Below are 26508 nucleotides of genomic sequence, written 5' to 3' on the forward strand. Positions count from 1 at the left end.
TTTTGTTCCCCGGCAGCTATTTATGTTTTATTAGTTTGTGTGCACCTGTGAAGGATTATACAGTTGTTGTTTGAGAATGATTGACGGACCGGGCGCCGTGTCAGTGCTGAAGCCAAAAAGTATTTATTCCCAGACGGGTCAACAGCCTGGTTAAAAGGTTCTTATGGCTCTGTATGCAAAAATAAAAAATCCATTGTAGATTTATATGAAAACAGATTATGCTATAATCATGCAACATAATAACATTATAATTACACAACAACAACAACAACAATAAAAATAATGTAGCAAATTAATAGGGGCAGCAGATTTTTGTGAGGATGTTTGAACTCAATGTAGTGGTCAAAGATTGGCTATTGCAAATATGGTGCAGTGCTCTATCCTACCTTCTTTATCAGAGTGCATTTTCAAATGCTTATTCATTTTTATTTCTGAAAGTCCAATAAGATAAACACTAGCAGTTAAATGATGAATGTAATCTGTATGATCATCTTTGTATACTATTGATACATGTTTGGAGAACTTTTTCAGAACTTCCACTGTCATTTGATTCACAGAGAGGGGACATGTGGAGCACAGATGGAGCCACTGGTATCAACTCCTACAGTGACGAATGGGTTAAAAAAAGAAATCTGGTCCGCTCTTAGCTTTTAGGAGATTGAGAGACTGCAGAAATGGATTCTGTTGTGGAGGGGTGTTGGGGCAAACCTTCTCAGACCACTGTGACTTGAGTTTGGACTGATGTTGACTTTCTGTTATTGCCTTTGCATTCACCACTGTGGGGGTTTTAGAGCTGTTTTAGAGTCCCGTTCATAAGCTCTTTTTTTTCCTGTCAACATACCAAGAGTTTGTCGGCTTTAAAGAAACAAAAGTCTTCTGTTGCCGAAGAGGGCTGTCTTATCCAAAATTCCAGAGTAGAACAATGGAAAATCCCTAAATCCTGTTTAAAATTTTCAAACCTAGAAACGTTTTCTAGAACATCGGTGTATTTATGATCATTGACCACTTTGCTCATGTTCGGGGCAACAAAGTCCTGAGAGGAAAAACATTGTTTGACTGCGAGGCACACTTATTAATACAGAACGAATGCTGTGCAGTTTGTATGTCTTCTTTGAAAAAATGTCCTGGAGACAAAGACTAGCAGATGTCCAAGGCAGCATGGGACACGAGTTTATATTGTTGTGGTTTAACAGAATTTATTGGTTGGAAAGAAAAGAGGTTTATTTACTTTTGGACATTTTTAAAGATAAGAGAATCCCACTGGCAATGGGGTCTGATTTGAGTGAGAGAGTTGTGTCTACATCAGATTAGTGCAGGGTCAGAAAGTCCACGGATATGCACAAATTTTCATTAATTCATTACCAGCATGTACACTGTAGCTGATGATAAGGACTAATACAATTCATGTGGAACAAAAACACAATTCATTTCAGCCCGTATAATAATTTCTAATTACACAATCTTATACAGTTGTTTGTGTGCTGTACCTGTAGCAGTCTTATAACAGATACTTAAAGTGAGGCTAGCTGAAAGGAGCCTTGTGTCTCTAGAAGAGTTGAAGATCCCATTCATCACTTAAATGCTGTTGTTCCCCCATGCATACCTTCTGCAGCTGTTCAAAGCATTATTCTTGCCCTTGAGGCTTCAGTAGGAACTTGATTCAGATGGCATGTGCATGGAATTGAAGTGGATACATCATTTCAGAATGAAAAAAAGACATACATTCAGTTTGTGTTGCTATTAAAGTGCAACCTTGTCACTTCTGTTTTTACTGGGAGTATAAAAAAAAAACCTTTGAAATGGTTTCAGTTGATAAATAGCTGTTTTTATTACAGAGATACTCCATATTTAATAATACAGTAACAACAAATGAAAATGTCATACACTTTCACATCTGGTGTCTGTGACATGTGTGACTAAAAATAACATGGCTTTTAATCTGAAATGCAGCGCAGTTGGATCAAAGGAAAAAGAAGATCTGGATGAGTGGACTTGATGATATTTTAACAATTAGTACAGTTCCCCAGCATGTCCAAGTCAGCTGGTTATAATCAATCTCAAGTATAACCTCCCTTACTTCTGTTAATGATAAAGCCGCAATCTGTGATGTACAAACATCCAGTGTCTGGAGCTAGGACATGTAATCATGTAAGCTGATCAGTATTTTCAGGCCATTTTGTCAGTGGCAATTGTGTGCAGCGTCTCACACACTAACTGAACCTGCTGCTTTGTTATAAGTACATTTCCCTAACTGCTACACCTGTAGACTGATGGTAGACCTGTATTCCTGGCTGCAGGAATAGACTGTGGATCTGGGGGTTGAGAGGCTAAATCATATTCCTAAATCAGAGCTGTTACCTCTTTTGTACATACTGTTCTTCTATTGTACTTTACCCGTACCTGAATTGTTTCAGTTGTATCATAATTCACAAACCTGATAATAACGCATGTGGGTGTGAGTTCTGCACCTCACCTGAGAGCGAAGTAATTAACTGTCAAATGGCGTATCCAGTAGGACCTCTATCTACTCCTCAGCACAAGTCACTGTAAAGAAAAGCCTTATTGTTGAGGCACAAGGGGTCAGTTTACAGTAGTATTTGTGCATCTCATTCCCTTGCTAATTCTCAGACAGTAGTTTCTTTTGTTCTTGAATTACCATTCCTTTGATTAATAGAGCAGTTAAGTGTGGATCTGATAGGTGGTCAAACTAAAAGTCGAGCGTTCACTCACCATGACGCTCTCAGTAAAAGGAGAAGGTCCAGGCTGTGCAGGCTGATTATTCTTGAAATCAAGCATAGCTGCAGGTGTTTTACATCTCAGAAGGTGGAATTGAAATCTGTATCTTTTGATACAGTAGTATTTCGAGACAAAACAACAGAAGCCCTTTGAATTTTGGCCTCAGGCGCCTTGTGTCAAATGGCCTGCCGAAAATAAGGAGCAGTACTTTCACTGTTCCAGCTCAGCTTCTCAATACGAGTTCAGTTAGAAGGACTGTAGTGATTATTCTATGACCGGGGTCATTTTGGAGTTAATTCCTGGGCTAGCTAGTTTTATTTGTGTTGTAAATAAAATAATGTCTTAATAAATTACTTTAAGAGTTGCCACAGGTTTAGTAGCCTGAGAGGTATATGAATGTACCTTCCCTATCATACACCATGTGCTAAAAATACATCAACATTCAAAATAATCACAAAGGAATATCTAAAAATCTTGATTATAAAACATTAAACAAAAAATTTAACACAAATGAATGACTGGATCACAGTCTATAACACTCAAGAATCATGGACTGTTAGGGTGTGCTATTTGACCATTTTGCTAGGCAGGCACTTTTAAATGTACGATAAACACCTCATCAGTAAGTAGTGGCATGCATTACTTGTTTGATAACACTATAAATAGGTCTTTAAAGCGAAGTGCAATCCAGCTTTCCTTCCCACCCCCACAGCGTTATGGTCTGCGCTGCGGAACCGCTGCGTTTTAGCAATTAGCACGTCCTTGCTGCCCGTCTTTGTGAAGGGCATGTGGACTACCCAGACGCCGTCTCAAAGCCAAATTTGTGACTGGCAGGGGTGAAGGTAATTCAAGTCTGCCGCGAATTAACAATCGAGAATTCTGGTCGAGGAATTGCTTATACCGGTGCAATTTTTTTTTTCTCCCCCTTCCTCCCCCAGCTCGTTTTACAGATGGGTGTCTTTCGGAGGCAGCTCTGTCATCAAATACTCCACCACTACGTTCTGTGCAGCGCTCGCATCAGCAATTAACCGTACAGTAGAGTTCCCCCAGGAATCCAAAAACCAGCAGGATAGAACGGAGCAGGGACTGACTACAACAGAGAAGCGTATGCACGACACGGCGCGGCAGGCTTTTTACTCAAAGACAATGCACGCGGAGAGATTTGGCCTTGCTGGAATGTTTGCAGCTTCTGAGGGAACAGTTGCACATTTTAGCTTTGCTGTCTGTGTATTGATCTCCGGGTAGCAGGCTCTTCTCTGTCTGTTGAAGCTGGGACAGTCATTATAGGTTTGTCAAAAGAAGTCCTTATAAAGTTAAATAAATGTTAAATAAATAACTGTCTGTAGAGATTTTGAAGGATTGCCCTTCTTTTTGTTACCTGTAAATATATCCATGTTGAAATGCATAAAAAAATCCACTCATAGTACTAAATTTAGGATTGAAATTTAGATTTAACATCAGCCATCACAGTCTGAGGGGGATGGGAAGTTTTTTTTTGGTGTTGTATGCAAACCTCGAACTGCAGTAGTGGGGTGGTAAATCCGTCTTGTGAAAATGGCCTTACCCTTTGCAGGCCAGAGGCGTGTCTTGTACAAGGCTTGTTTTGCTAATCATGAACAGCCTGCTGACCCTAAATCTACACATAGTAAAGATCTTCATTTTTGGAAGTAAAAGAGGTAAGCTATGAATATTCTTTGTTACGAAATTTGAAAAAGGGTGCTATGGAAACTGGGCTGCATGGTGGATTAGGAGGAGACACTGTGTGATGGTTGATATGTCTGGATATAACTTCCAATAACCAATGTGATGAAATTCTTCCAGTTTCCGTTACCTTTCAACCATCAGAAAATGTTAAAAATGCATTCCCTGTATCTGATGCCTTGTGTCTCCTGATATACTGAACCAACATAATAGGCCCACGAGCTCTGAAATGAATCCAGAATGTCTCTTCCAAATCCAGAATGTCACGCTTTGCGTATATGTACTGCAGCCAGAATCACTCTGACTGAGTATTGTGTCTGTAAACCCATTTGTGGAATATGCCGTCTTCTTTCCTTTTACAAGTTTTTTTTTTGTTTGTTTTGGTTTCCTTTGTTTTTTTCAGTGGTGGAAAAAAAAACTCCCTTGAAGAAAGCGTTTGGCTCTTGTCACTGAACAGCCCTGTAAAAGCCCTGTGTGGTTCTGTGGCTGTTAATCTCCCACAAGAAGAAGTAGTAATGGGAAACGGCTATTTCAAAACTGTCTGGAGAGAGAATGCCGACGTTTCAAGGAGCACATGCCAATAACTAGATAGAAATCCTGAAATAGCTCTATTCATGGCAGTGAAAGGCTCAAGAGAGTACGGGACCTTGGTTGCTTAAATATAGCTCTGTCTATAGTAGCGGACTGACTTGCATCTATAAGAAGGCTGCGTAACATACTCCAGCTAAAGTGCACATCCTTTACCATGCAGGACATTTCCTGGAAACTTGCCTATTGTGTGATTAACAAGTATATACATCCATCTCTGTAATGAAAAAAATGAGGCCTTAAAAGTGACTATATTGACAGATACAGTTGAGTGTTGTTATGTAAGGATTTCAAAATGCTTGTAATCCTTGCCTGAGTGTCATTGAAGGAGTACAATAAAATGGTTTGCATGCTGAACTGAAGATAAATACAAGCAAGAGGTGGAATTGAGTATTTTCTTTTATGGTTGTTCTAGGGGAAAAAAACATTGACTTTTTTTTTTAGAAAGGTTGACAGGGTATTGGTATGATTCTGTTGCATTTGTAGTTGTGTGTGTGTACAGACTATATATCTCAATAACAAAAACAAGTTGTTTTTTACAAGAAATTTGGATTTGTTAACTTGAAAACAAGCCTTTTTGATAAAACAACATGTATCCATGATCCATGTTTTTGTACATCTCCGCAGACAATTCTCAATGGAGAATTGCGCGCACAAACAGGAAGTCCTTTATAATTAACAGTGAATATATTGTACATTGTCCGTGACAGTTTCTCCCTTGGGAAAACGAACAACATGATGACCATGAAGATGACATCGAACATTCTCAGCGCAGTTAACATTATACACCCCTAGCCTTGATATATTTCTTTGTCTGTCACTAGAGCAGTTCAATCACAGCAGTAGAAAAGGAAATTGTGAAGCTGGGTGGACTGGACAAGGATATTCAGAATAAAGCAAACTATTTTATATTTCGCAGCAAATTTTATCCCACCACTGCTTTATTCTTTTATGTTTGCGACCAGATAATTAGCAGCTTCTTTTATTAAAAGGGTACATTTTTTTCTAATACTACTTAAAATCATTCATCATTGGACAGCAATAAAAATTGTGATCTTGTAGCAGCATTCAAAAATATGAGTAATGGTTTGTCAGGCAAAAAAGAGCAGTTTATCATGTTACAGACCATCACAGAATCACAAAGATCCTTGCTTATAGGGCTTATCACTGATCCCAAATATCCATTAAAATGAATGGGATATCCATCTATCTCCATTATTCATCTAAATTGCAATAAGGCTTTATTTGACAGCAGGTGAGATATTTGACGATAACTAATATTTCACTGAAACCTCTGTGTTCAGTGCACTCACACAGTACGGCTGTAGCAGGACTTCCAGCCAAAAACCTGTATTACCTCTGATATTATGTCCGGCAGTTGCATCAAAACGCTGATGCATTGGACACAGCCGACTGTAACCCAGTCCTAAAATCAGTTTGGGCCCAGTTTTGTGTGCGGTGCGGTGTGTCAGAAATGGTCACACGCAACTGAAGTATGGAGGTTTAATTGTCTGTGTGCACAGATTAGCCTAAATACATTTTATTCCTTGAATGACAGGAAAAAAGAAGAATGTCACCTCTGCAAATGGATTGAAATGCTGTTGCATTTTCTGATAGAGTCCCCCTCCCCTCTTCTTTTTTCTTTCATTCTCTCTGCCTTTGACTTTGAGAAGAACTCGGTGTATCTGAGGCATAAAATAAGGGAGAAACCCTAGGAATTATCTGTGGTAATGCCTAGTGAAGGCCTACAATTTATCTGAGGCAGCATCTGAACAAAAAGGCCTGAGATTTTTCTTAGGTTACACTTGGGAGAGAATGCTAAAGATTTACTTGGGTAACACCTGAGAGAGAAGACCTTAGATATATCTGAAGCAACACCTGAGAGAGAAGACGTTATAGGTTTAACTGAAGCAACACCTTAGAGAGAAGGCCTCAGATGTAACTGAAGCTGCGCCTGAGAGAGGCCTTAGATTTAACTGAAGCAGCACTTGAAAGAAGACCTATGATATAACTGAAGCTGCACTTGAGAGAGAAGGCTTTAGATTTAACTGAAGCAGCACCTGAGAGAAAAGGCCTTAGGTTTAACTGAAGCAGCACCTGAACAAAAAGACCTGAGAATGACTAAGATTTATCTCAGATAACACCTGAACAAGATGCCAACTTAGAAAGAAGCTGTAATATTTATCTCAGGAAACATCTGGTAAGGCCTACAATTTTTCAGAGCCAGAAACTCAGATAGAGGACCAAAGATGTACCTGGTTTCGATCAATATGCACATGTGGGAGGCTAGGAACAAAGTTGACACCTGAATGACATTTGCTATGCCCCTGAAAGGATAAAAAACACACTGATGGTAAAGAGATGTACAGTAGGGGGTACTCCCAGGTGGAGAATCAACACAGAAAGTGCTGGAAAACACTGTCCCCATGGAGAAATTCACCTTTGTGGACACGGTCAGGTTTTTTTTTTCTGCACGGTTGCACTTTTTCCCTAAGATTAATCATCCTGTGAAATGCACGCAGCCAAGTATGACCACGGCGCAGTAAAAAAAAAAGAGAAGTTGTATGTTAGGGTGCGTACATATCCTCTCTGGGTTATTGCCTGGTTAATGTGAAGCACGGGAATGTTTTGTTATAGTCGACCGTGTCAATCATTACCCTGGTTCACATGGTTAAATTCTTAACTGCATAGTCAAAGCGGTAAGTTCAAAGGATCTTCCCCGGCTCTGTTTTAGATTTCTAGAGTGATAACAGAGCAGCTGCCTCAGTTTCTTGAGGGCACAAGGGGACATGAACAATGCTGATTGACAGTTAGAAATGTCTGTGTTTTGCCTGTTTTCATGAATAATACAGTCACTCAATGTATACAGAACAATCTCTCTTGTGTGCCGAATCAAAGTGGAAACATTTAGTAAAACAAAATACATTTAAATAAAATAAATAAAATTGCATGCATTTGAAAACTATGTGTAAGTAGGGAATTATCATACATCCTACCCACCTGAATTTGGAAATACAGTAAAAGCCCCCCTCCCCCCAATAAAAGGATTATAAAGGTTCTATAATCTGTGTATGCGAGGACTTGGTATATTATTTATGCAGACAATACAAGGTGTATTTTGATAGCTATAATCTCTGTTTTCCACAGAGTGAATGAAACTGCAGAACTTTTTGTAAATGTGTGTGGTAGATTTAAGTCAGGACAGCTCATATCCCCTTTTGCACTTCTTGATTTCCTTTGCTGGAGAGATAAAGCTGATTGTTGCAGTAAGAGCTTACAGGTCTAAACTGGACCACTAACAAGCAGCGCTTACATGTGTGTCAGCACTTGTTAATGCTGTGTTTGCGTGCAAGTGTGCTCACAGAAACTAAAGGTCCACACTCCTCCCCCTTAGCATCAGTGAGCTTCATAATGAGGGGTGGCAATGTGGCATGGGAGTTAGGGCCTCTAGCCACACAAATGGATAACATGTACAGTGAACATGTGAACTGAGTACCTACAGTAAGCCATTTGGGATGTGGGCATTTGCCAAACAGCTAAATGAATTGGAATGGCAGGTACACCATCTGCCAAATAATGAGAACTAAGCTCCTAGCCAAAAGATTAATAATGTTTATACAGAAATATAACTTAAACAGGTCAAAAATATTTCTGGAATACTTTGCCTTATTTCTGATTTAACAACAGTGTAACTTTGTATGTAAAGTCTTGCGGAATTGCAAACTTAAAAGATATGCTTAATATCCCCAATCTATATTTGCTTTTCACAGCCATCTTACACAGCCATCTTACAGTATCTTTTCTTGGTTAAAAATGGTTAACAGTCAACTGCTACATCACCCAGACTGATTGTTAGCTAGTTAATTCTATAGTCATCCCATGGGCTCACTAGCTGTGACTATTGCTTAAGTACAATGGGTACTTGCTATTGTTGGAGGCCAAATGCATTTTTTGTTAATAATGACAGTAATGGTAAGTCTTGGTGAAGTCATATTCAATGATATATTCATATTCAGTCATATCCCGTAGTGTCCCTGCAGACATCATGCAGTCCCCCCCACCGCACCCCCCCCCCCCCCCCCCCCCCAGCGCAGTATCTGCTGGTATTCTGTGGCCCATAATGGACAGCTGATGCCTGACCTCATGCTGCTGAACCCCTGATAGGGGTGATATGATTTAATGTGAGAGGAAGGATGAGCGGTAGGTGCAGGCAGTCTAATGGAAGCTTACTGCCCCCCCCCTCCCCCAACCTCCCACACTTGTACTGTGCTGCTCTCTATTACACGTTTATGGCCGAGAGTAAGGTAAGATGACCAGCGCTTAGCCCCCCACCCCCCACCCCCAACAACACAAGTCCCGCTTAACACAAGGTGGTTATTTATGACAGTCACAGGGCTGAGAGAGGCAGGGCCCAGCACCTCCTGTGTGACCATGGAAGAACCAGAAATGAGTAACTCAGTCCCACTCATAGGCAGTGAGCAATTAACCAATGTTTAGTGGAGACATTTGCACTGATATGAGTGAGTGTGTGTGTGTGTGTGTGTGTGCGTGTGTGCGTGTGTGCGTGTGTGCGTGTGCGTGTGTGTGTGTGTGTGTGTCTGTGTGTCTGTGTGCATGTGTGCGTGTGTGTGTGTGTGTGTGTGTGTGTGTGTGTGTGTGTGTGTGTTCATGCGCGCGTGTGTGTGTGTGTGTGTGTGTGTGTGAGTGTGGGTGTTCTTCCTACTAACTGACAGGAAAACAGCTGGTTTATGAACCATATTGTTTGTAGATGTCTGTTTTGCATTTGCTTCATTGTATACAGTAGATGCTGTTTGTATTCTGTATTTCATGCCATTATGACTTTTGAAGAAAGAGATTGAAATGTTGTGTGCAGTAGCAAGACATAGCATTCACCCAAAGCATTGCATTAGGTACATGTATCCTTGTACAGTATTTGTAGTTACTGTAAGTATGGTAATATGATGCAAGTAAATGCTCCCCATGTGAATCATTGTTTGGCACCATATAAACACTAAGACTTTTATGAATCATTTTGTATGGTCAGCTTTCAGTCTGGTATGATGCAATTAAATGGCACTAGTCTTTGCAGTTGTGTTTTAAGTGAAACAGTGTCATAGCTTTTGTCCTTATTTTCTTTGATACTCGTTGCTCTGTGAGTATATTAGTGTTGTTCTTTATTCAGCTGCATTTAAAATATCATGCCATTTTATTCTTGTAATGCAGGAATTCTGGATAAGTGTATATTAGTGTTGTTCTTTATTCAGCTGCATTTAAAATATCATGCCATTTTATTCTTGTAATGCAGGAATTCTGGATAAGTGCAACTGCCAAATACATAATTAATTAAATGCTGCATGTACATATTTTATATATTTTTCTAGTTACCAGTTTATATCACCATCAAATGATGATGATGATGATGATACTTTATTGTCAGACAAGTCTGAAATTTTTCTTGCATCACAGCAGCTCCATTTGCAACATCACAGAGAAGATTTAGGACATGATGATAGGACAATAGGATGATAGGACAAATGAAGATCACAGTGATGTTACCACAAAAATAGTAATTTAATTAGCTGTTAAATGAAGGCAGATTTTCCCCTAGTTTTCATCAGATTTGAATGAACTTCCAAACCATCTTGTTTTTCCAGTGATGTGCATTTCATGCATTTTTTTTTTAATTATCGTTTGAATTAATGTTACTGTTCATGAATAGTGTGCAAAGGGTAAGAGCTTTGAGTTGATTTCTTTATGCATACTTTTAAATCATTGTCTGTGTAACAGACATGGATTTCACATGCACAGCTAAAAAAGTTTCTGATATGTATGGCATACTATAGGACATCCAATAAAAGTTAGACTAAGAACAGCAGTAACCATCTCAGGCTAGAGTGTGTTGTCTTAATCGTTTGAACACATCACTGGAACATTCATCTTGCATCAACACATTAAGTGGGAAAATGCATAAGCATTGTCACTGAACTGAAAGACCACGTTATGACTGCATGATGGATCAAGAAGCAAAACATAAATCCTTTCTCTTAGTGACAAACCTCTAAAGGGTCACTTACAGTAGGAACTTTTTCTTAATCGTGTCATTATATCTTTAGCTCCTAATGTACTGTCATCCATCTTAAAACTTACTGTTACCATATACCGCACCAAGACTTTTAAAATTACATTCTCTATTTGTGACATAATTATGACATAACCATGACATAATTAAGTCTTGTGATTTAAATCACTGAATTTGTGTAAAAGGCTTATCTGTCCAGTGAGGGATAACTGGAAGAACATATTCTGTATAACAATCAAGCCCTGAAATTTGAATCAAGTCTTTAAAGAATAGCTACTGACATTAATACGACTATAAAGCAACAAAATCTACATTATTACATCACATTCAATTTGTATAAGTGGCTAACTAGCAGCTGGAGGTCTAAATTTTTAAATCATTCAGGTTGGCTCTTAATTTACAGGACTACATTAATAACTTTACCTGATTACACTTGTAAACACCATACAGTCAGCACACCCAGTTTGTTTTTAATCTTGTTTTAGAAGAAACATTGTTTTGTTTTAATCTTTAGTATGTTAAAATAAGTGTCTTAAATAGATGTTATACTGCAAAAACACATATAAATAAAAAAGAAAACTTATAGCAATAGTTCAAAACAGTGGTTCTTTCCACAAAAGCAAGAAAAAAAATCTTAGAATGCAGTCAAGATAGATCACAAAGAACCATCAAATTTCAAATTACAGAGCAACTTCCAGTCTGGTACCATAAACAATCACTTTTTCCTGACATTACCCATGTTACCTCTTTGTTAAATAATGTGCTTAAATTCTATGCCAAAATAGATAGTCATGCTGGAATGCTTTCTTGGCCCACATATAAATATTATAGTTACACTGATTGACTGCATCCATTGTGTAATACCACTGCCAAATACAATTTCCTGCTATCCAAGGTGCTATTCAATGGTCAATTAAGTTGTAGAAATTACTCTCTCTACTTGATTGAAGGTACATGAATCAACTGGTTCTATTTTTTTCAGTACATAGTCACTGACATGCCCATGATTCATTTTAGTTTTATTTATTCAACATTCTGAAATCATTACACGAGTTACACGACAGTGCACAGTTTTCTCCATAAATTGTAAGATGAGAATGCATGGGACAAATGACTAGAAAGCAACTGATTTCTTTGGGCGCAGGGTTTTTACTTGGATTGGTTTGGTTGAATTCCATACCCTTCTTTTCAAAAGTCTGCAGCACAGTCTTATTTGCATTCCATTTTCCATAGATACGGGCAGCGAGTTGGGGGTGGGGTGGGAGGTTTTCTTCTTTTGTTTTAACATAACATTAAACTGTGTCTCTTAATTGCATTCATTTAGCCTGGAGTTAGGTGTTATGGTTTATATGTCCCAAGAAAGGAACGGTCCAAAAAAAAAACCTGTCACTTTTCACCTTTGAGGAAACTAAGAAAGACGTATTGTCCTATAGGTATGCCATAAGATGGAGGCAAAAAGGCATGCATGGTCTACTTGGATGGCATTCAATTATTCATTTCCATTCACACTCATTCATCCCGGCATTCATTTACTCCCCTTCATTCAATCAGATCAGCTAGCCCTCCAGAGAAAGCAGCCTTAGGAGAGGTTATATTGTTGAATGTACTGTTAGCAGGAAGGCGGTTGAATGAATGGATTGTGAACGGCTTGTGTGTAAATGAATCTGTCTCAGCACCGGGTCCCTCCGCCCGGGAAAGACTTCCTTTATGTCCCGGCATTCCAGGAGAGAATCTTTTGTGTTTTTGCAGACCATTAGCTTGGACACGTGGGAAGTCATAATCCGCCGGTGTAAAGATACTGGCTATCAGCACTCTGAGCCCAATGTATGTGTGTATGTGCGTGTGTGTGTGTGTGTATGTGTGTGTGTGTGTGTGTGTCTGTGTGCCTGTATGCCTGTGTGTGTGTGTGTGTGTGTGTGTAGTGGGGGGTGGGGGGTTAGGGGTTTCTGCAGCTGGGACCAATTGATAAACCCTAAAAGTTACAGGGGCAGATTTTGTAAGCTTTGGCAATTGCTACCATACATTTTCCCATGCCCATGCATATTGATGTATGGCAAAGGCCAGTGCCTGCTTATAATAATTTTGCTCAAGAAGTGAAACATTTTGCAGTATCTGGTGGTGGTGTGGAGTTGGGGGGGGGGCTCTTTAGTCTCAGGTAGTGGGGTCGCTTTTGACTATTGTTCTTTTGCAAGGACAGGATCATTTCCTTTGGGTTGGAAGTCTCAAAATTCTTGGGTAACTTAGAAGAGATTCTTTCTCTTTCACCATATTTTCATTCATTTGTTCAGTTATGTCTTTGTTTCTTTGCTTGTTTGTTTTTTCCTTTCTGAACAGGTTTTCCCCATTCTAAAGTACAGTACAAAGTGTGCATAGTTAAACTCAGTGGTTCAGATAAATGTGAAAACTTAAACATGTGCACTCATGAGTTGCAAAGTTAAAAACCAGAATTTGAAAACCTTCCAGTGAATACTATATCATATAGCTATAATCATTTCGAAGCATACTTCATGAACAAGATAAGAAGCTACTGTATATTATTACTGAATTCTGTGTGAATTTTGATCCTCTTACAAAGTACCCCTTCAGTGGAGGGAAGCTAGTACTTACTAACATCTCTAACTCCAAGAGGTGGTAGAGACATTATGATTAGATCTACATGAAGCCATGAGGGCCTTGCCACTGCAGTGAAGGTCCTGTCATATACAGCCATAATCAATCACTGAGGAAATGTTTTTGTAGACCTCAGACCACTATGTATGTTTGAAATAAAAAAAGAAGATTTCATTATGATCGGAAAGCTGTCTATTTGCATTTTGAAATAGTGGGTTTCACTAACCTATAAGCCTAGGTGTATAGAACAAGTGAGTCAGCTGGGTTTAATTTACCATCAGTGGGGGCTTATTATTTTACAACTGAATCTTTCTGGGTAGTGTTAGAAGCAGTGTGCAGATTTGGAAATCTTAGTTAGCTACAGGACCTAGGAAGTACACAGTGATATCATTCACATATAAGTTAAGATTGAGACTTTTTTGGATAAAAACAGACTGTCACAGGCTTCGGGTCATGTAGAGATTATGTGTACATGTTGTAAAGTTTTACATTGTGTGTGCAGGAGGGAGGTTGATCGGTGTGTGTTTCCATGTGTGTCACATGCATACTGTCACATGTAGTTTTTGAAGCGCCGGGGGGTATTTGTTGTCCTGTCGTTTTTCGTGTGTGGCTAACTGCAGTGCAGCCATTCCACTCGAGAATGCCACAGTTCCATAGAATCAAAGATGAACGTCAGTGACTGCAGTAATCAATGTGGATTGTCTAACGCTGAAGTTAAAACGTTCTAATTCTCAACAGGACTACCAGGGGCACTATGGAGTGGATGCCATATCAAGAATGCTTAGAATGAGTCAGGTATGCCAAGTGCGCCACAGTGCATGCTTTTACTCTGATGATAACTCTAATACCCCTAATGATATTTAATACTAACCCAGCTTTCTTTAACTCTCTTTGAACAGAAGGTCCTCGCAACACACGAATAATGTTTTTTGTTTTTTTTTTTTGTTTTGTTTTGTTTTGTTTTACGTCTCAAACACGAGAAAGTTTTATTGAGCAACGGAGTAATTGCAGGCAGTTGCATCATCCGGGGGAACGTTCTTCATCTCTGTTTTGGCAGATCGGATCAAAGAGTGTGGTCTCCGCGGTAGCCACTGTGACTTTAAACAGCCCGCTCTTACCTGCTGTCAGTCATTCTTGCGGCGTTCCGTGAGCCCAGCTGCCGTCCCAATCACCATGGCGACAGGTCTGGCAATCCCTCTTAATTGCCCAGGAGTAATCAGCTTTTGCTTGACAAAGCATTTTGCATAATAAGCAGGTGTTTTTTATATACTTTAATTACAGTGATTGGTGGGTTTATTTGAGGAAATGAGAGCCCTGGATCGCTCGTCCCTTTCTCCATTCCGTCCTGTGGTCTGGCCCCGGCTATTCTCCTCCTTAATCCTCTAATTTGCACTTTTAACGCGCGGAGATAAGGGTCAGCCCAACTCGGCGGTTAATTGCGCTGTCGCATTGTTGTTATTTGTTTCGGCAGCTGACTTCGAGTTGATTGACAGCTCTGTGTCTCTCCTCCGCTGTCTGCTCCTCTTTCGTGTGCAGTGCTGCCGGCGGCGGGAGGTGGAGGGGTGGGGGGGGCTGTGGGGGGTGAGGGGGGGCGGTGGGGGGATGGATGTCACAGAGGAACTGCGTGTTCCCTGTGTGCGAGCCCGGTGGTCGGCGACACTGCTGTGTTAAATGCACACCAGAGAACGTATCGCGGGCGCTGAGTAAGCACATTGGTGATTACAGGGTTTTGATCCTCTCAGCTGCAAAATGAGTCCCTCGCTTGAGTTGCTGTGATTTACGGCAGGGATGTGTTCAGTCTAACCGCAGAGTACTTCGTCCTTAAATTTGCCTTCATTGTCTACGAAAAGCTTAACTTACTTCATGTTTAAATGAAAAGATAGATGAAGAACAGTGTAAGAAAAGAAAGCGTATCACAGTTTCATCACTACATTTGAATAGAGGCCTAAGATATCTCTCATAGTCTCTCATACAGTAGGAAACAGCCATTTGTCAGGCTACATGTACAATTATAACATGACACCATGCAATGCAATGTACACAAGTTATGCACTGGCTACCTTTACACTAACTGCTCCAGGTCTATATGAAGACAATAGAAAGACTCCATGTGTTTATAGCCGTATATACATCTGTCTGAATAATACTGTGACGCTACAGGGTGTCAGTGCTCCAGTTCAGCTTGGTGGCCAGGATAGAACACTACCCACAGAAACCTGAGGTTAAAGTGAAAGGAGCTCCATGTGTTACTCCCTCTCCCCCTAGCCCCGCACCGCATGTGTTGCTAGGTAGCACAAGTATCAAGCCCTGAAAAATGTTGAATGAAAACAGGATGTTTGTGGCTACCACGGAGGGTGTGAAATAAAATGGAGAGGAAGCAAAGGACAACGTGACACAGAGAGAGAGAGAGAGAGAGAGAGAGAGAGAGACGAACGTAGGGGTGGCAAGAGAGAGAAAGAGAGAGAGAGAGAACTAGAGAAGAGGAAGCGATCTACTGCGTCGCATGTGAAAAACGTGTGCTTGCCGGTCCAAACCTTTAGAGCAGTATATCACACTTCTGGATACTGTTCCAAACATGGTAGGTTACGCTTTTATTTATATTTTTTTTTGGTCTTGTACAGGAAGTGTCTAGGTACATCCCTATGTAGTAGTTTTCTACCTTGTACTCATCAAGGCCCATTGGCAAGGCGTTGAACATGTTGAACATGCACAGCTTTGCTTTAGCTGGAGGCTGTTGATCCGTTCTCTTGTTCTTTGCCCTGACCACAGTGCTTAGTTGAAGTTTGGATTGAAGCGCTTCCATTCTGATTTCGCTGTGGTGTTGAAATCGTAGTGAGCGGATTCAAGGTTTGGATTTTAAAGGGTAGCTGTGCAGCACTGCTACCGTGAGGCTTGCGCTGAGACAGGTTTGCCTCGTTGAAGGCTTCATAACAGCTTTTGCCGATCAGGTGAGGTGGGACCACTTCTGCTCATTTTTGGATGAAGGTATACACCGCGGATTAGTCTTGTTACAATTTAAGCGTTACTCGTTTCTTTGGAGAATTAGAACAGGTTGTTCAGTCATGCTTTGTCCCATGATGACTCCTCTCAAGAGCTCATGGAGGTGGTTTCAGAGATCACAGCTCGAATGTATCGTGAACTACATTGCTGAGCCATTGTCCTGCTTTAGTTATTAACTACAGTAAGCGCTGTGCAAACTTTGTCACTCTCCTTAAACCTTGAAGGAATCAAGCCCCTCCCACGGCCTCTCATGAGGCTGGTGTAACATGGAGCAGATGTACACTCTGCTGCTGCTAGGCCTCGCTCTTAAACAAAGCTCTTAAAAGGGGAACTCTGGTCACGGAAGCAAGTAATGCAAATAAGGTGTCCGCAGGAGAAGGTTGTATCTAGGTTTCTATGGCTCATTTACGGTGTGCTGCAACAGCAAGAGCGTGTCTGTGGGCATTTTCTCAAAGCCGCATGCCTTTTTATGAGTATATTTCATTTTCATTGTTTACAATCATTTGGTTAGAATCTCACAGGGTACATTCTGAATCAGCCTGCTAACAAAGCACACAGTAACCCATCTGATTACAGTGTTGGTATACGGCAGTCCTCAATGTGTATATGTTATGTCTTTGTTCCCTGTCTCTGTTCAACTGCCAGTATTCAGATTAGTTTAGATTTAGTTTCACAGTATCAATCAATTATGGTCAGGATTTAAGAGAGCTCTTTAGTATCAAAATAAGATGGCGTCAGCACCAGGATTGTAATCTCTTCAGAGTAGATGCAAGGAAACGATAATTTAATCCTGTCTCTAGTCAGATCATTGTCAAGATGTATTTGCAGCAGTGGAATTAGAGAATTATAGTGTAAAGTAAGATTCTACACAAGACAGATGTGTGTGGAAGGATGCCATGAAGACTTGTCCCTCTGCAGTATCTGTTCATCTGAATTGATGGAAAGATTAGATCACACCTGTTCATTATAGTAAATCTATAGTAGAGGGATTGAGGGTTTATGGGGACAGTGTTCCTGTTAAGAGAAGATAGTCTACTTGTAGAATCAGTCAGTGAATTGATGATCTCAACAGGAAGTCAATCTATTATGTGTCCGAATGCCACTAGGAAGTGGCCAAACAGATGTAGAGAGGTGTCATCCAGATCGCTGGTTTCTGGTGTTTCTTTGGTCCCTCACCCTCTGGGTGACCTAATTAGAACTATTTATTGGAGGAGAGTATGAGTCACCTGCTGTTTCCATTATCAATAAGATGCGAGTTAAGAGGTGTCTTTCTAACCCTCAGGGTGAGTTATAGAAATACCTCTGTGAGCTGGACTAGATCCCTTTCAATCAGGCAGTGCAAAACTGAAAATCTACAGAATTTTATCCTGTCAAATTAGTATAGGATATCTTTTACCAGGTCATTCGAAACTGAGCTTTGGAGAACTTGGGATTTTGCAGTTAAAAGTGTCACTACTGTATTAAATCAGACATTACATTGCGTGTAATGCAGGTTTTGTAATGGAAAGACGTTTCTCAGCCTTGTTACCTTGGCTGTGAGACCTGATGTTTTGTTGGTCTTATTTCTTTCACGTTTCTAACATGGCTCTACTATCACCTCCTACTCACGCTCAGACAGAGGTAGGGGGAAATCCCCTTAGTACAGAATAAGAGCACAGCCACCACACACAAAGAAAAAAGACTGGTAGACTCGGTGCATAGAACCCAAAATTGAATCAAGATGATATGAAGGTCCACACTAAAAAGGAGGCATCTGTAAGTCTTAATAAATGTTTCTTTTTATTGTAAGTTTTTAATTTGCACAGGAAGAAATAAATGGCCACAAACATTTTGGCTCAGGGGCCTGTATGTTTGCAGCTATCCTCTTGTGTGCAGTTACGTTTTGTCCTCTTGAGCAAGTTAAAAACTTAAAAAAGGGGGATTCCCTTTAAGAAAACTGATATTTGGCCTTTTTTCTGTGGTGTGATCCAAGCTGTGCATCTGAGAATTTTACCAGTGGCACTTAACCTCTGGAATGCACTTTATTAAAGCTATCACCTGTTCATTATGAAATCATTTGGTCTGGGAGGCAATTGCATCAGCTTTGAATTACAGACAAACTCACAGTGCTTCTTTCTTCTTTAAAGACACGACTAAAACACGTGTGAAGCAGTTTACCTATTAGGTGTGTGTGGCAGAAATCTAATCAAAACACTAGACTGCTGTTTTAAGCAGCCATTTTAGCATGTTTTTGTAGTTTGTCCTCTGTTAATTTGAATCATTGGTCATACTAACTTTTTCAACATCTCACCAACTGCAAATCAGACCCTGGGGGAAGTGCTCAGTTGGACACACAACTCATTTGTAAATCGGCCTTGAGAGACCGATTGACTTATTGCACCAAACACTTTCCCTGGGGTTCATTATCAAATGCTTAGATTTTTTCCCTTTTTTTCCAAATCATTTCATGATCCAATTACATTTGCATTTATTGCATTTATTTATCTGTCAGACGCTTTTATCCAATGTGACTTACAAAGGCATTATGGCAAGCAACATCAGTGCAGATAACAAGGTTTAACCACAGCGTGCAACAAAACAGTTGAAAGCAACGTGCTGTAATTGAAGTTTGGTGCCTAGCTAATTGTCAGTCAACATACAATTGAATGTTACTTGACAAGTGCATTAATTATTTACAGTAGTATTATGCGCTAGAATAGAAGTGCAACATTGGATGTGGTTACAGGGCTAATGGTCCATGAGGAAAACAGGTTTAGAGATAATTATAATGTAAATTACAATAATGTTTTTTAAAGAGAATGGCCCTTGGTGCCCTATAAATTCTGGAATTTTGACATCTAGTGCTTGAGTTTTGGCAGGACTCCTCCCTGCTGTGTGGTGGGGTTCTTTCTGTGGACCAAAACCCGAAGCTCCTTTAAGGCCCACGGAACGGACCCCTTTCCGAAAAGTTTACAACAGCGAGCAAAGGGATGAGGCCTGAGCTGGAAACGCTGTTTAACTGTTCATTTGTGGATACCCGGGAGGTAGGAAAGAGTGGGAATTAGAGAACGGCGGTCCTGGCTTGTTTTAGCGTCTGTCAGACTCTTAGATCATATTAGAAGCAGCAGGTGGGCTAATGGGTGCAATGTGGTTTTTTCTCTTTCTTCCTCTGAGTGCTAACCTCTTGACAGCATTAGAAATAACAAGAATGGACCGTAATTAATGCATGGGAGGGACCTGTGTCTGGCTGTAAGGGCACCACACAGCACGACATAAATCCTCAAACGACCATTTTGGCTATTATGATAATGACCTGAATTTGACACACATGCATAATGTATGCTGGATGTTAATATTTACCTATGCCCATTAGTTATCGTTATATATCTAATGTGTAATGACATTTTTCAGTAATTAATGACAATTATCTGAAAAAAACATCTGATTATATGGCAGTCTTTGAGAAAGTAAAACCCAGGTAAAGAGTTTGGTTGGACTTGCTCACACTAGATAGACATGCATTAAACCGCTGGCTGGTACACACCTTCTGATGCGATGTATCTCAGATCACACTGCACTTACATTTGGCTGCTTCACCACAGCTTGATGTTTCATGGCTTGCAGGCACTTGAAATGATGAGAGAGCTCATTTTGTGTCAAGGTGGAGATTATAATCACATGTGTACAGTATCATATTTTTTCATATTATCTAGGTTTATACAAGAGGATATTTTTTTCCTGAAATTCAGGTTAAGTACACTGCTGAAGCCAGCCAGCAAGGTGAACCTGCTGCCTTCTGGTTACAAGCCCAGTTTCTCAAAACAGAATCTCACTCTCTTTAAGCCAAGTTTGATAGAACAGGATATTTTAAAAAGCCATCAATATGGTCTTGGTATTATTCAGTGTAAAGTCTCCTACTTTGAAAATACTTTGAAGTATCACAATATCTGCTCACTGGGCTTGTTTGCCTTTGTCCCCATTTTTTTTTTTAGCTAGAGAAAGGGAAGTATGACATTGGTTCAGTTTTTGAGCCCAAACTGCCATTTGCTATACATTTCACAGAAGAAAAGAATCTGGTAACTCAGGCCATTCGAGATGTCATGAAGACGGAGTATACAGCAATTTGACTGGCTAAAAGAGACACCTGTCTGCCCCATGCACCCTAATTATCCTGTCTCCTCCACACTTGGAGCTAGAAACCTCAAGCACATCAGAACAGTAACAACAGCTTTTGAATACCCTATTCTCTTATTTTTAGACCTAGTTTATAATGGCTGAAATAATTTCCAGTTCAGCCACCACGTCAGACTTCTCTAAAATGGAAGATATCTTGTATCCTGCACTTTTGGAGTTGTTTGTTTCGGGGTTCCCAGGTAGCTCAGTGGTTAAGGTGCTTACCTTGAGAGCAAGTGGAACTCTACGGCCAGGGCTTGACCCCAGCAGTGTCATCAGCTGATAATGACCTGGAGCCCACAATGGTAGAACAAACTGGCTTTTGTTCCACGGGGGATTTGTCAGCCGGGGTTTCTCATCTCTCAGTGCTCCTGTGCGAGTGCAGAGGTTGTTGTGGTGACACAAACCTAGTATACAATTGATGATTCCAAAATAGGACAGCATAAAGGGTAAAAAGCATGAAAAACAAGCTTACTCACTGTGGTCATCCCATGGCACTTTTCACAAAGACTATGAGGTTCCCTGGTGTCCTGCCAAAATTCTCAATCTACCTTTCAAAATCAGGCCTCCTAATCATGCCGCACTTTACTTGGCTAAATAAATCCCTCTCCATATCAGCTATTTATTATTCCAGTTTAATGAGATGCTGATATGTGTATCCACCCTGCAGTTTTCAGGAACAGAACAGCACTGCTCCTAGTGTGTCCTGACAGTGGTATGCGCTAGCACCTAACGGGCCTGGTACAGTTAGCTGTTTATGAAGGGGATGATTGCTTCCCGAGACTGGCAATGCCAGGGCCTTTTGCCAGGGCGGATTAATGCCGCATTCACCTGGCCTGCCAAGCTGGCTGCGTTCCACCCTCTCCAGCATCGAGTAAACATAGCAGGAAATGTTTAGAGGCACTGTACTGCCTCTGTCTCTCAATCAGAGAACAGTGTTTGATCACAATACGTGAGGGCCGCTTGTGTTTTTCTGTTTCCCTTCTTTATTTAGAGTCAGGTAGGAATTCAGTGTAACAGCCGTGGTGCTGTGCCCACAGCTTTGAGAAATTAATTCAAGCTAGTATAGCTTTCATTTTTTTTTAAATGTCACGTGCCATTCCTACTTTAGCAGTCAATGACATTAATAGAAAATATTGTGTCAGAATCAATAACTGGTAATATTTCCTTAAATGCACTGCTCAGAGGTTCAGCAGAGCAAGCACATTAACAGACTGAAAGGCCCCTTCAGTGTCAATCAATCCTCCGTTTGAGTTACTGGTGTGAGTAGTTACTAAGTCTGCTTCTCAGATCCTTCCTGGTTTCTGCTGATAACTGTTTGCTTACAACTGTGATGGCTTAATTCTAAAAATTTGTCCGATGATATATAATTGTAGCAAAATATAATTTTGATCTTTAGTATTATGCCATATCAGCTTGTTTATGTGATTTGATCTTTGCTGTATCAGGGGGTCTGGTTCTTCCATATTGAGTATATTTCTGAACAAGAACGTGACCTTTTGCTTCATTGGCTACTGCAATCAGATCTTCAGCTGTACGAATGAAGCAGCTTTCTCAGAAGATGTTGTGCACTGCTGTAAAGTGATTGGAATCGTCTTTCAAACCAGCCAATAAAATAGGGGACATACCAGTTCACTTCTGACAGTTTAAGGTGTGAAAGACTTTTTGAATTCTGTGAATTGTGTCTGCAGCCTTATGATTAACTTCAGTTAGCCGTTTGCGCCATTTGCTGCTACAGTACTTGTAAAGACATCCACTTGTATCAGACTACAATGTTGACGCATTTACAGATCTGAGAAAAATATGAAAGATGTTAGCAGAAACATTTCTGAATGAAACAACAGATGTAAGTACTGAAAACCACAGGTGTTGATTACAAGATGTTTTTATGTGTCTCCTCAAAATATTTGCATCTGTGAAATTGAATTAGTTCACATACAAAATTAAAATGAATAATGTTTGCTAGTTCTGTGGGTACATGAAAATCAGTAATTCTGCTAATGTTTCCTTCTTGTCACACTTACAGAATGGACTACTTCATCCCTCTAGAAAATGTTAATAAATTTATTTTATATCAGTCTGGTAGTAAACAGACAACAAAAGTTTGATTGTTTGAGTATCACATTAATCAGGAAGGCACTAAAATGTATTCGGATGTGTATTGTTATACTGTATATTGTTAAATGATAACTCTGCACTGTTTTGTCAGTTTTTGACAAGTTATCTACCCCTCTTCTTTTCTAATAAAGCCATGCACATTTAAGAACTTGTAGAATATTTATCATAACTATTTTCTAACAGTACGTCATTGTCATTACAATAAAGGTTGAAACAATTACCTGCTGTTAATTTTGTACCAAAATGTGTGCACAGGGATATTGTTTCCGTTTCTGCCATAGTAGCACACATATAACCCATTGTACTCTCTCTCTCTCGCTTGATCTCAAGCCACATGTTAGTCAGTATTCAGGTTGTCTGTGCAAGGCATGGAACTCAAAATGTCAAGAGTATCGCAGCACACCACACTAGGCCTGTTAGCTGGATTTAACTTCTAGAGCAGTTGAGCTAGTATTTGAGGATGTGGCTTTAATTTGTCAAATGGTGGAAACATACCTAACACCCCCCCAACCCCCCCCCCCCCCCCAACAAACACACACACACACTCACTCACTCACTCAATCCAGAAAAGTTAAAATTAACACCTCTGTGCATAACTACTGTGGTCATCATTTGAACATAAACTTGTGTATGATATATATAAACAATGCAATGACTACAATGGACAAGATTTAGTAGATATGCATTATAAATTGCCTCATTTATTACTATTTCCACTTAAAGGGTACCGTCAGAGTTGAACTTTTTTCATATCTTGCCTTTGGGTAGCTGTAATCTTTGAGCAATGTAATATGAGATTAAATATTACTAAAAGAGAATATGGGGAGAGGCCGTGCAGTCAAATTAGAGGATGGTACCATTTACTGCATGATTGTAACACTGTCATATACATTTTACAGTTGGTAGCAAGGTAGCTAGCTAGTTTACATGAATTGTACTTTAGCAACGTAGCAGTAAGTGAATCAGTTTTGTTGGATCTTTACAATGATACCTATCAAGTAATGAGTTGTAGCTAGCTAGCTAATCATTTTAATAAAATGGTACACCATGCCTATTTGCAAGAGTTTTATATCATTTAGTTAGTGTTCATAGTTATCTTGCAAGCAAGAAACCCTTTAAACGCTTAATTATTTTGAGATCATGTAATGATTGCTGACAAACTGTTGATGTGTAGTTACTACCCATCTGGCTAGATAGCTAGGTAGTTTAGCTAAGTTCGTACAGATGTGCTGTACTTGGGGGGAGCATTATTTAACAACCAAACCTTCATATTAGACATCTTGTCCTGAATTGTTAACAGTTAGCTAACTTAGACGTTTTTGCCAAATTCAACTCAAATAAAGTTAATCAGTGGTTTGAATAAATATGGACGACACTGGACATTATTTGTTTGCTTAGAAAACATCTATTCAGCTATACACCTACTGAAGCAATTCAGGTTAAAAACATGGTCTATTTGCCCCATTAAGGATTCAAATTTACAGCCTTACTACACTACATCATACAGTAAGCTATGGTGTGTAGGATGCGTTTTTAACTACACAGATACAGCTGAGTATAACATTTCTTCCATACATCATTGTTTCTGTCTTTCAGATGAAATGTTATTACAGTGCTCTAACTTAAAGATCCCATGCCTCATTTAAATAGAGTTCGGGTGTTCACCCTGGTGTCCATTGGGAAGATTGCCAGTCTGGGTTTTGCTGTCTGCTGCCACGTAATGCCTTGCGCTCCAAATCTTCCTTGTTCCCTGTGTTGTCACTGTAAGAGAAACAAGCTCTCAGCTCAGTCTTATGGTTAAATGAAAGTTAAATAATCTATAAGATCATATGTAAGTTTGCTCATTACTTTTTTTTGTACTGTATGATATTATGTGCATTTTCTTGACATGTGGGTCAAGCTTTATCCTCAAACATAATCAAAATTTTACTGTTACAAGCATATTTTTGTTGACCAGCAGCTCTCATGATCAAGGGTGAAGTCAGACTGAGTTAAGTTTCTCGGGAAGATGGTGACTCCCCCTGTAAAATTCAGCAGGTTGTTTATTTACTTTTCAATTTTAATAGTGAGCCTTCCAGATTACATGATATTGCTCATTGATTAAAGCTGGGCTCTAGGAAGCTGTGAAAAGTGTGTAGTTTCCCTCTGGATGTACCCTGTAAAAGCAGGTGAAATAACATTACAGGAAATGAAATTAAAGTAGATAATATAATTCAGTTACTTTGTCATGAATTATGAATTCCATTCTATGTTCTGCTGAAAGATAGTCTATTATACATTTCTGCTATTAATATGCTGTAGTGAAGACATTCGTGTATATATTTGATTATGCTGGTTCTTATCTCTATTAAGTGCCAAAGCACAGCCGTCTGGGGGATGGAGTTTTTGGTGATTTTTGTGAACAGTGTTTCACCTTGATGATTAATCTGGTAATGACTTGCACTGTCATTGTGATGTTGTGAAGCACACCCAAATTCTGCTCATAGTACATTTTGTCAGTGGTCTCCACTGATTTGTGCCAAACAGGAGAACACTTTTATTTATTTATTTATTTATTTTTTGTTGGATCTCATAGTTGAGGGCCTCACATACAGTAACGCTGTGCAACAAAAGGAAGGTCTCTCATTTAGCCACTGAGGAAAGCCGTAATGTCAGTCATACTGCTCTTACCTCCATGATTGTCATTAAAGTGATGGTCTGGCTGGGTCCCAGCTTTGCCCCAGCAACCTTTATGTTTTTACACAGCTGAGATCTGCTCAGTGAGGTGCATCATGGGACAGCTTCCTGGCAACCGTTTCCAATGGCAACTACTATACAAGTCTCTATAGGACAGTGGAAGTATTGTACTACCGTGTTGCCAGATCTATTCCCCAATTAGTCAATTATAAATGTGAATCATCAGAACGTCAGTCTGAAGATTAATTAAGTATGGAACATTTTAAATAGTCTTTTTATTAAGTATTAAGTATATATCAGAGCAGCACATCAGCTTAACAGCCGTTTATTGGTCTTGGTCTTTCATCAGCTATAACAAAAATCCACTGTCATTACATGTAAACAGACCTTTTCTCCAATTAAAAATAAATCATGCTAATTTGTTTGTTATCAAACTGTTTCCTGACACACTATCACACTAGCCTCACACAGCTCTGATATGTAATGCTATCTACAAAATGAAAATGCTGAAGTTACCGTGACAGTCAGGAAAGTGATTCAAAAGTGGTCTTGTGCCTATGTACCTACTTATTTAAGTACTATGCAAGTATCAACTTGTATTCACTGTAAACAAAACAAAACAAACAGTCTCAGAGGGTAATTATATATGTACTTACATAATCCTTACATAGTAGTTAAATGTGCAGTTTCACAATTACAAGGCCAAGGTTTCTACCAAGACTTCAAGTGTGGTACTGCATTAGAGATGGTGCTGGAATGCACCAAAGTCTTTTTTAATGGATTGTATGTGGAAATGCTATTATCTAATAGCTTGAAGTGTTTAAGAGTTTGCATAGCATGGCACATTA

The 26508-nt window shown here is 39.7% G+C and overlaps 1 protein-coding gene across 5 annotated transcripts in view; it reads left to right on the forward strand.

Moving 5' to 3' along the window:
* LOC118791804 (DNA (cytosine-5)-methyltransferase 3A) overlaps window positions 1-26508 on the forward strand; it is a 158733-nt gene that overhangs the window by 36711 nt on the left and 95514 nt on the right. For 3 of the 5 annotated variants that reach the window (XM_036549255.1, XM_036549256.1, XM_036549258.1), the window contains exon 4: window positions 14453-14509. The exons of 1 other annotated variant lie outside the window; for it this stretch is intronic. In XM_036549255.1, coding sequence (XP_036405148.1) covers window positions 14453-14509 — 57 coding nt within the window. Of the gene's footprint in view, window positions 1-14452; window positions 14510-16205; window positions 16293-26508 lie in introns of those variants that run through there. One more of the 5 variants, XM_036549259.1, reaches the window with a different exon arrangement.

The sequence above is a fragment of the Megalops cyprinoides genome, chromosome 17 (assembly GCF_013368585.1).
Source record: "Megalops cyprinoides isolate fMegCyp1 chromosome 17, fMegCyp1.pri, whole genome shotgun sequence".
NCBI lineage: Eukaryota > Metazoa > Chordata > Actinopteri > Elopiformes > Megalopidae > Megalops > Megalops cyprinoides.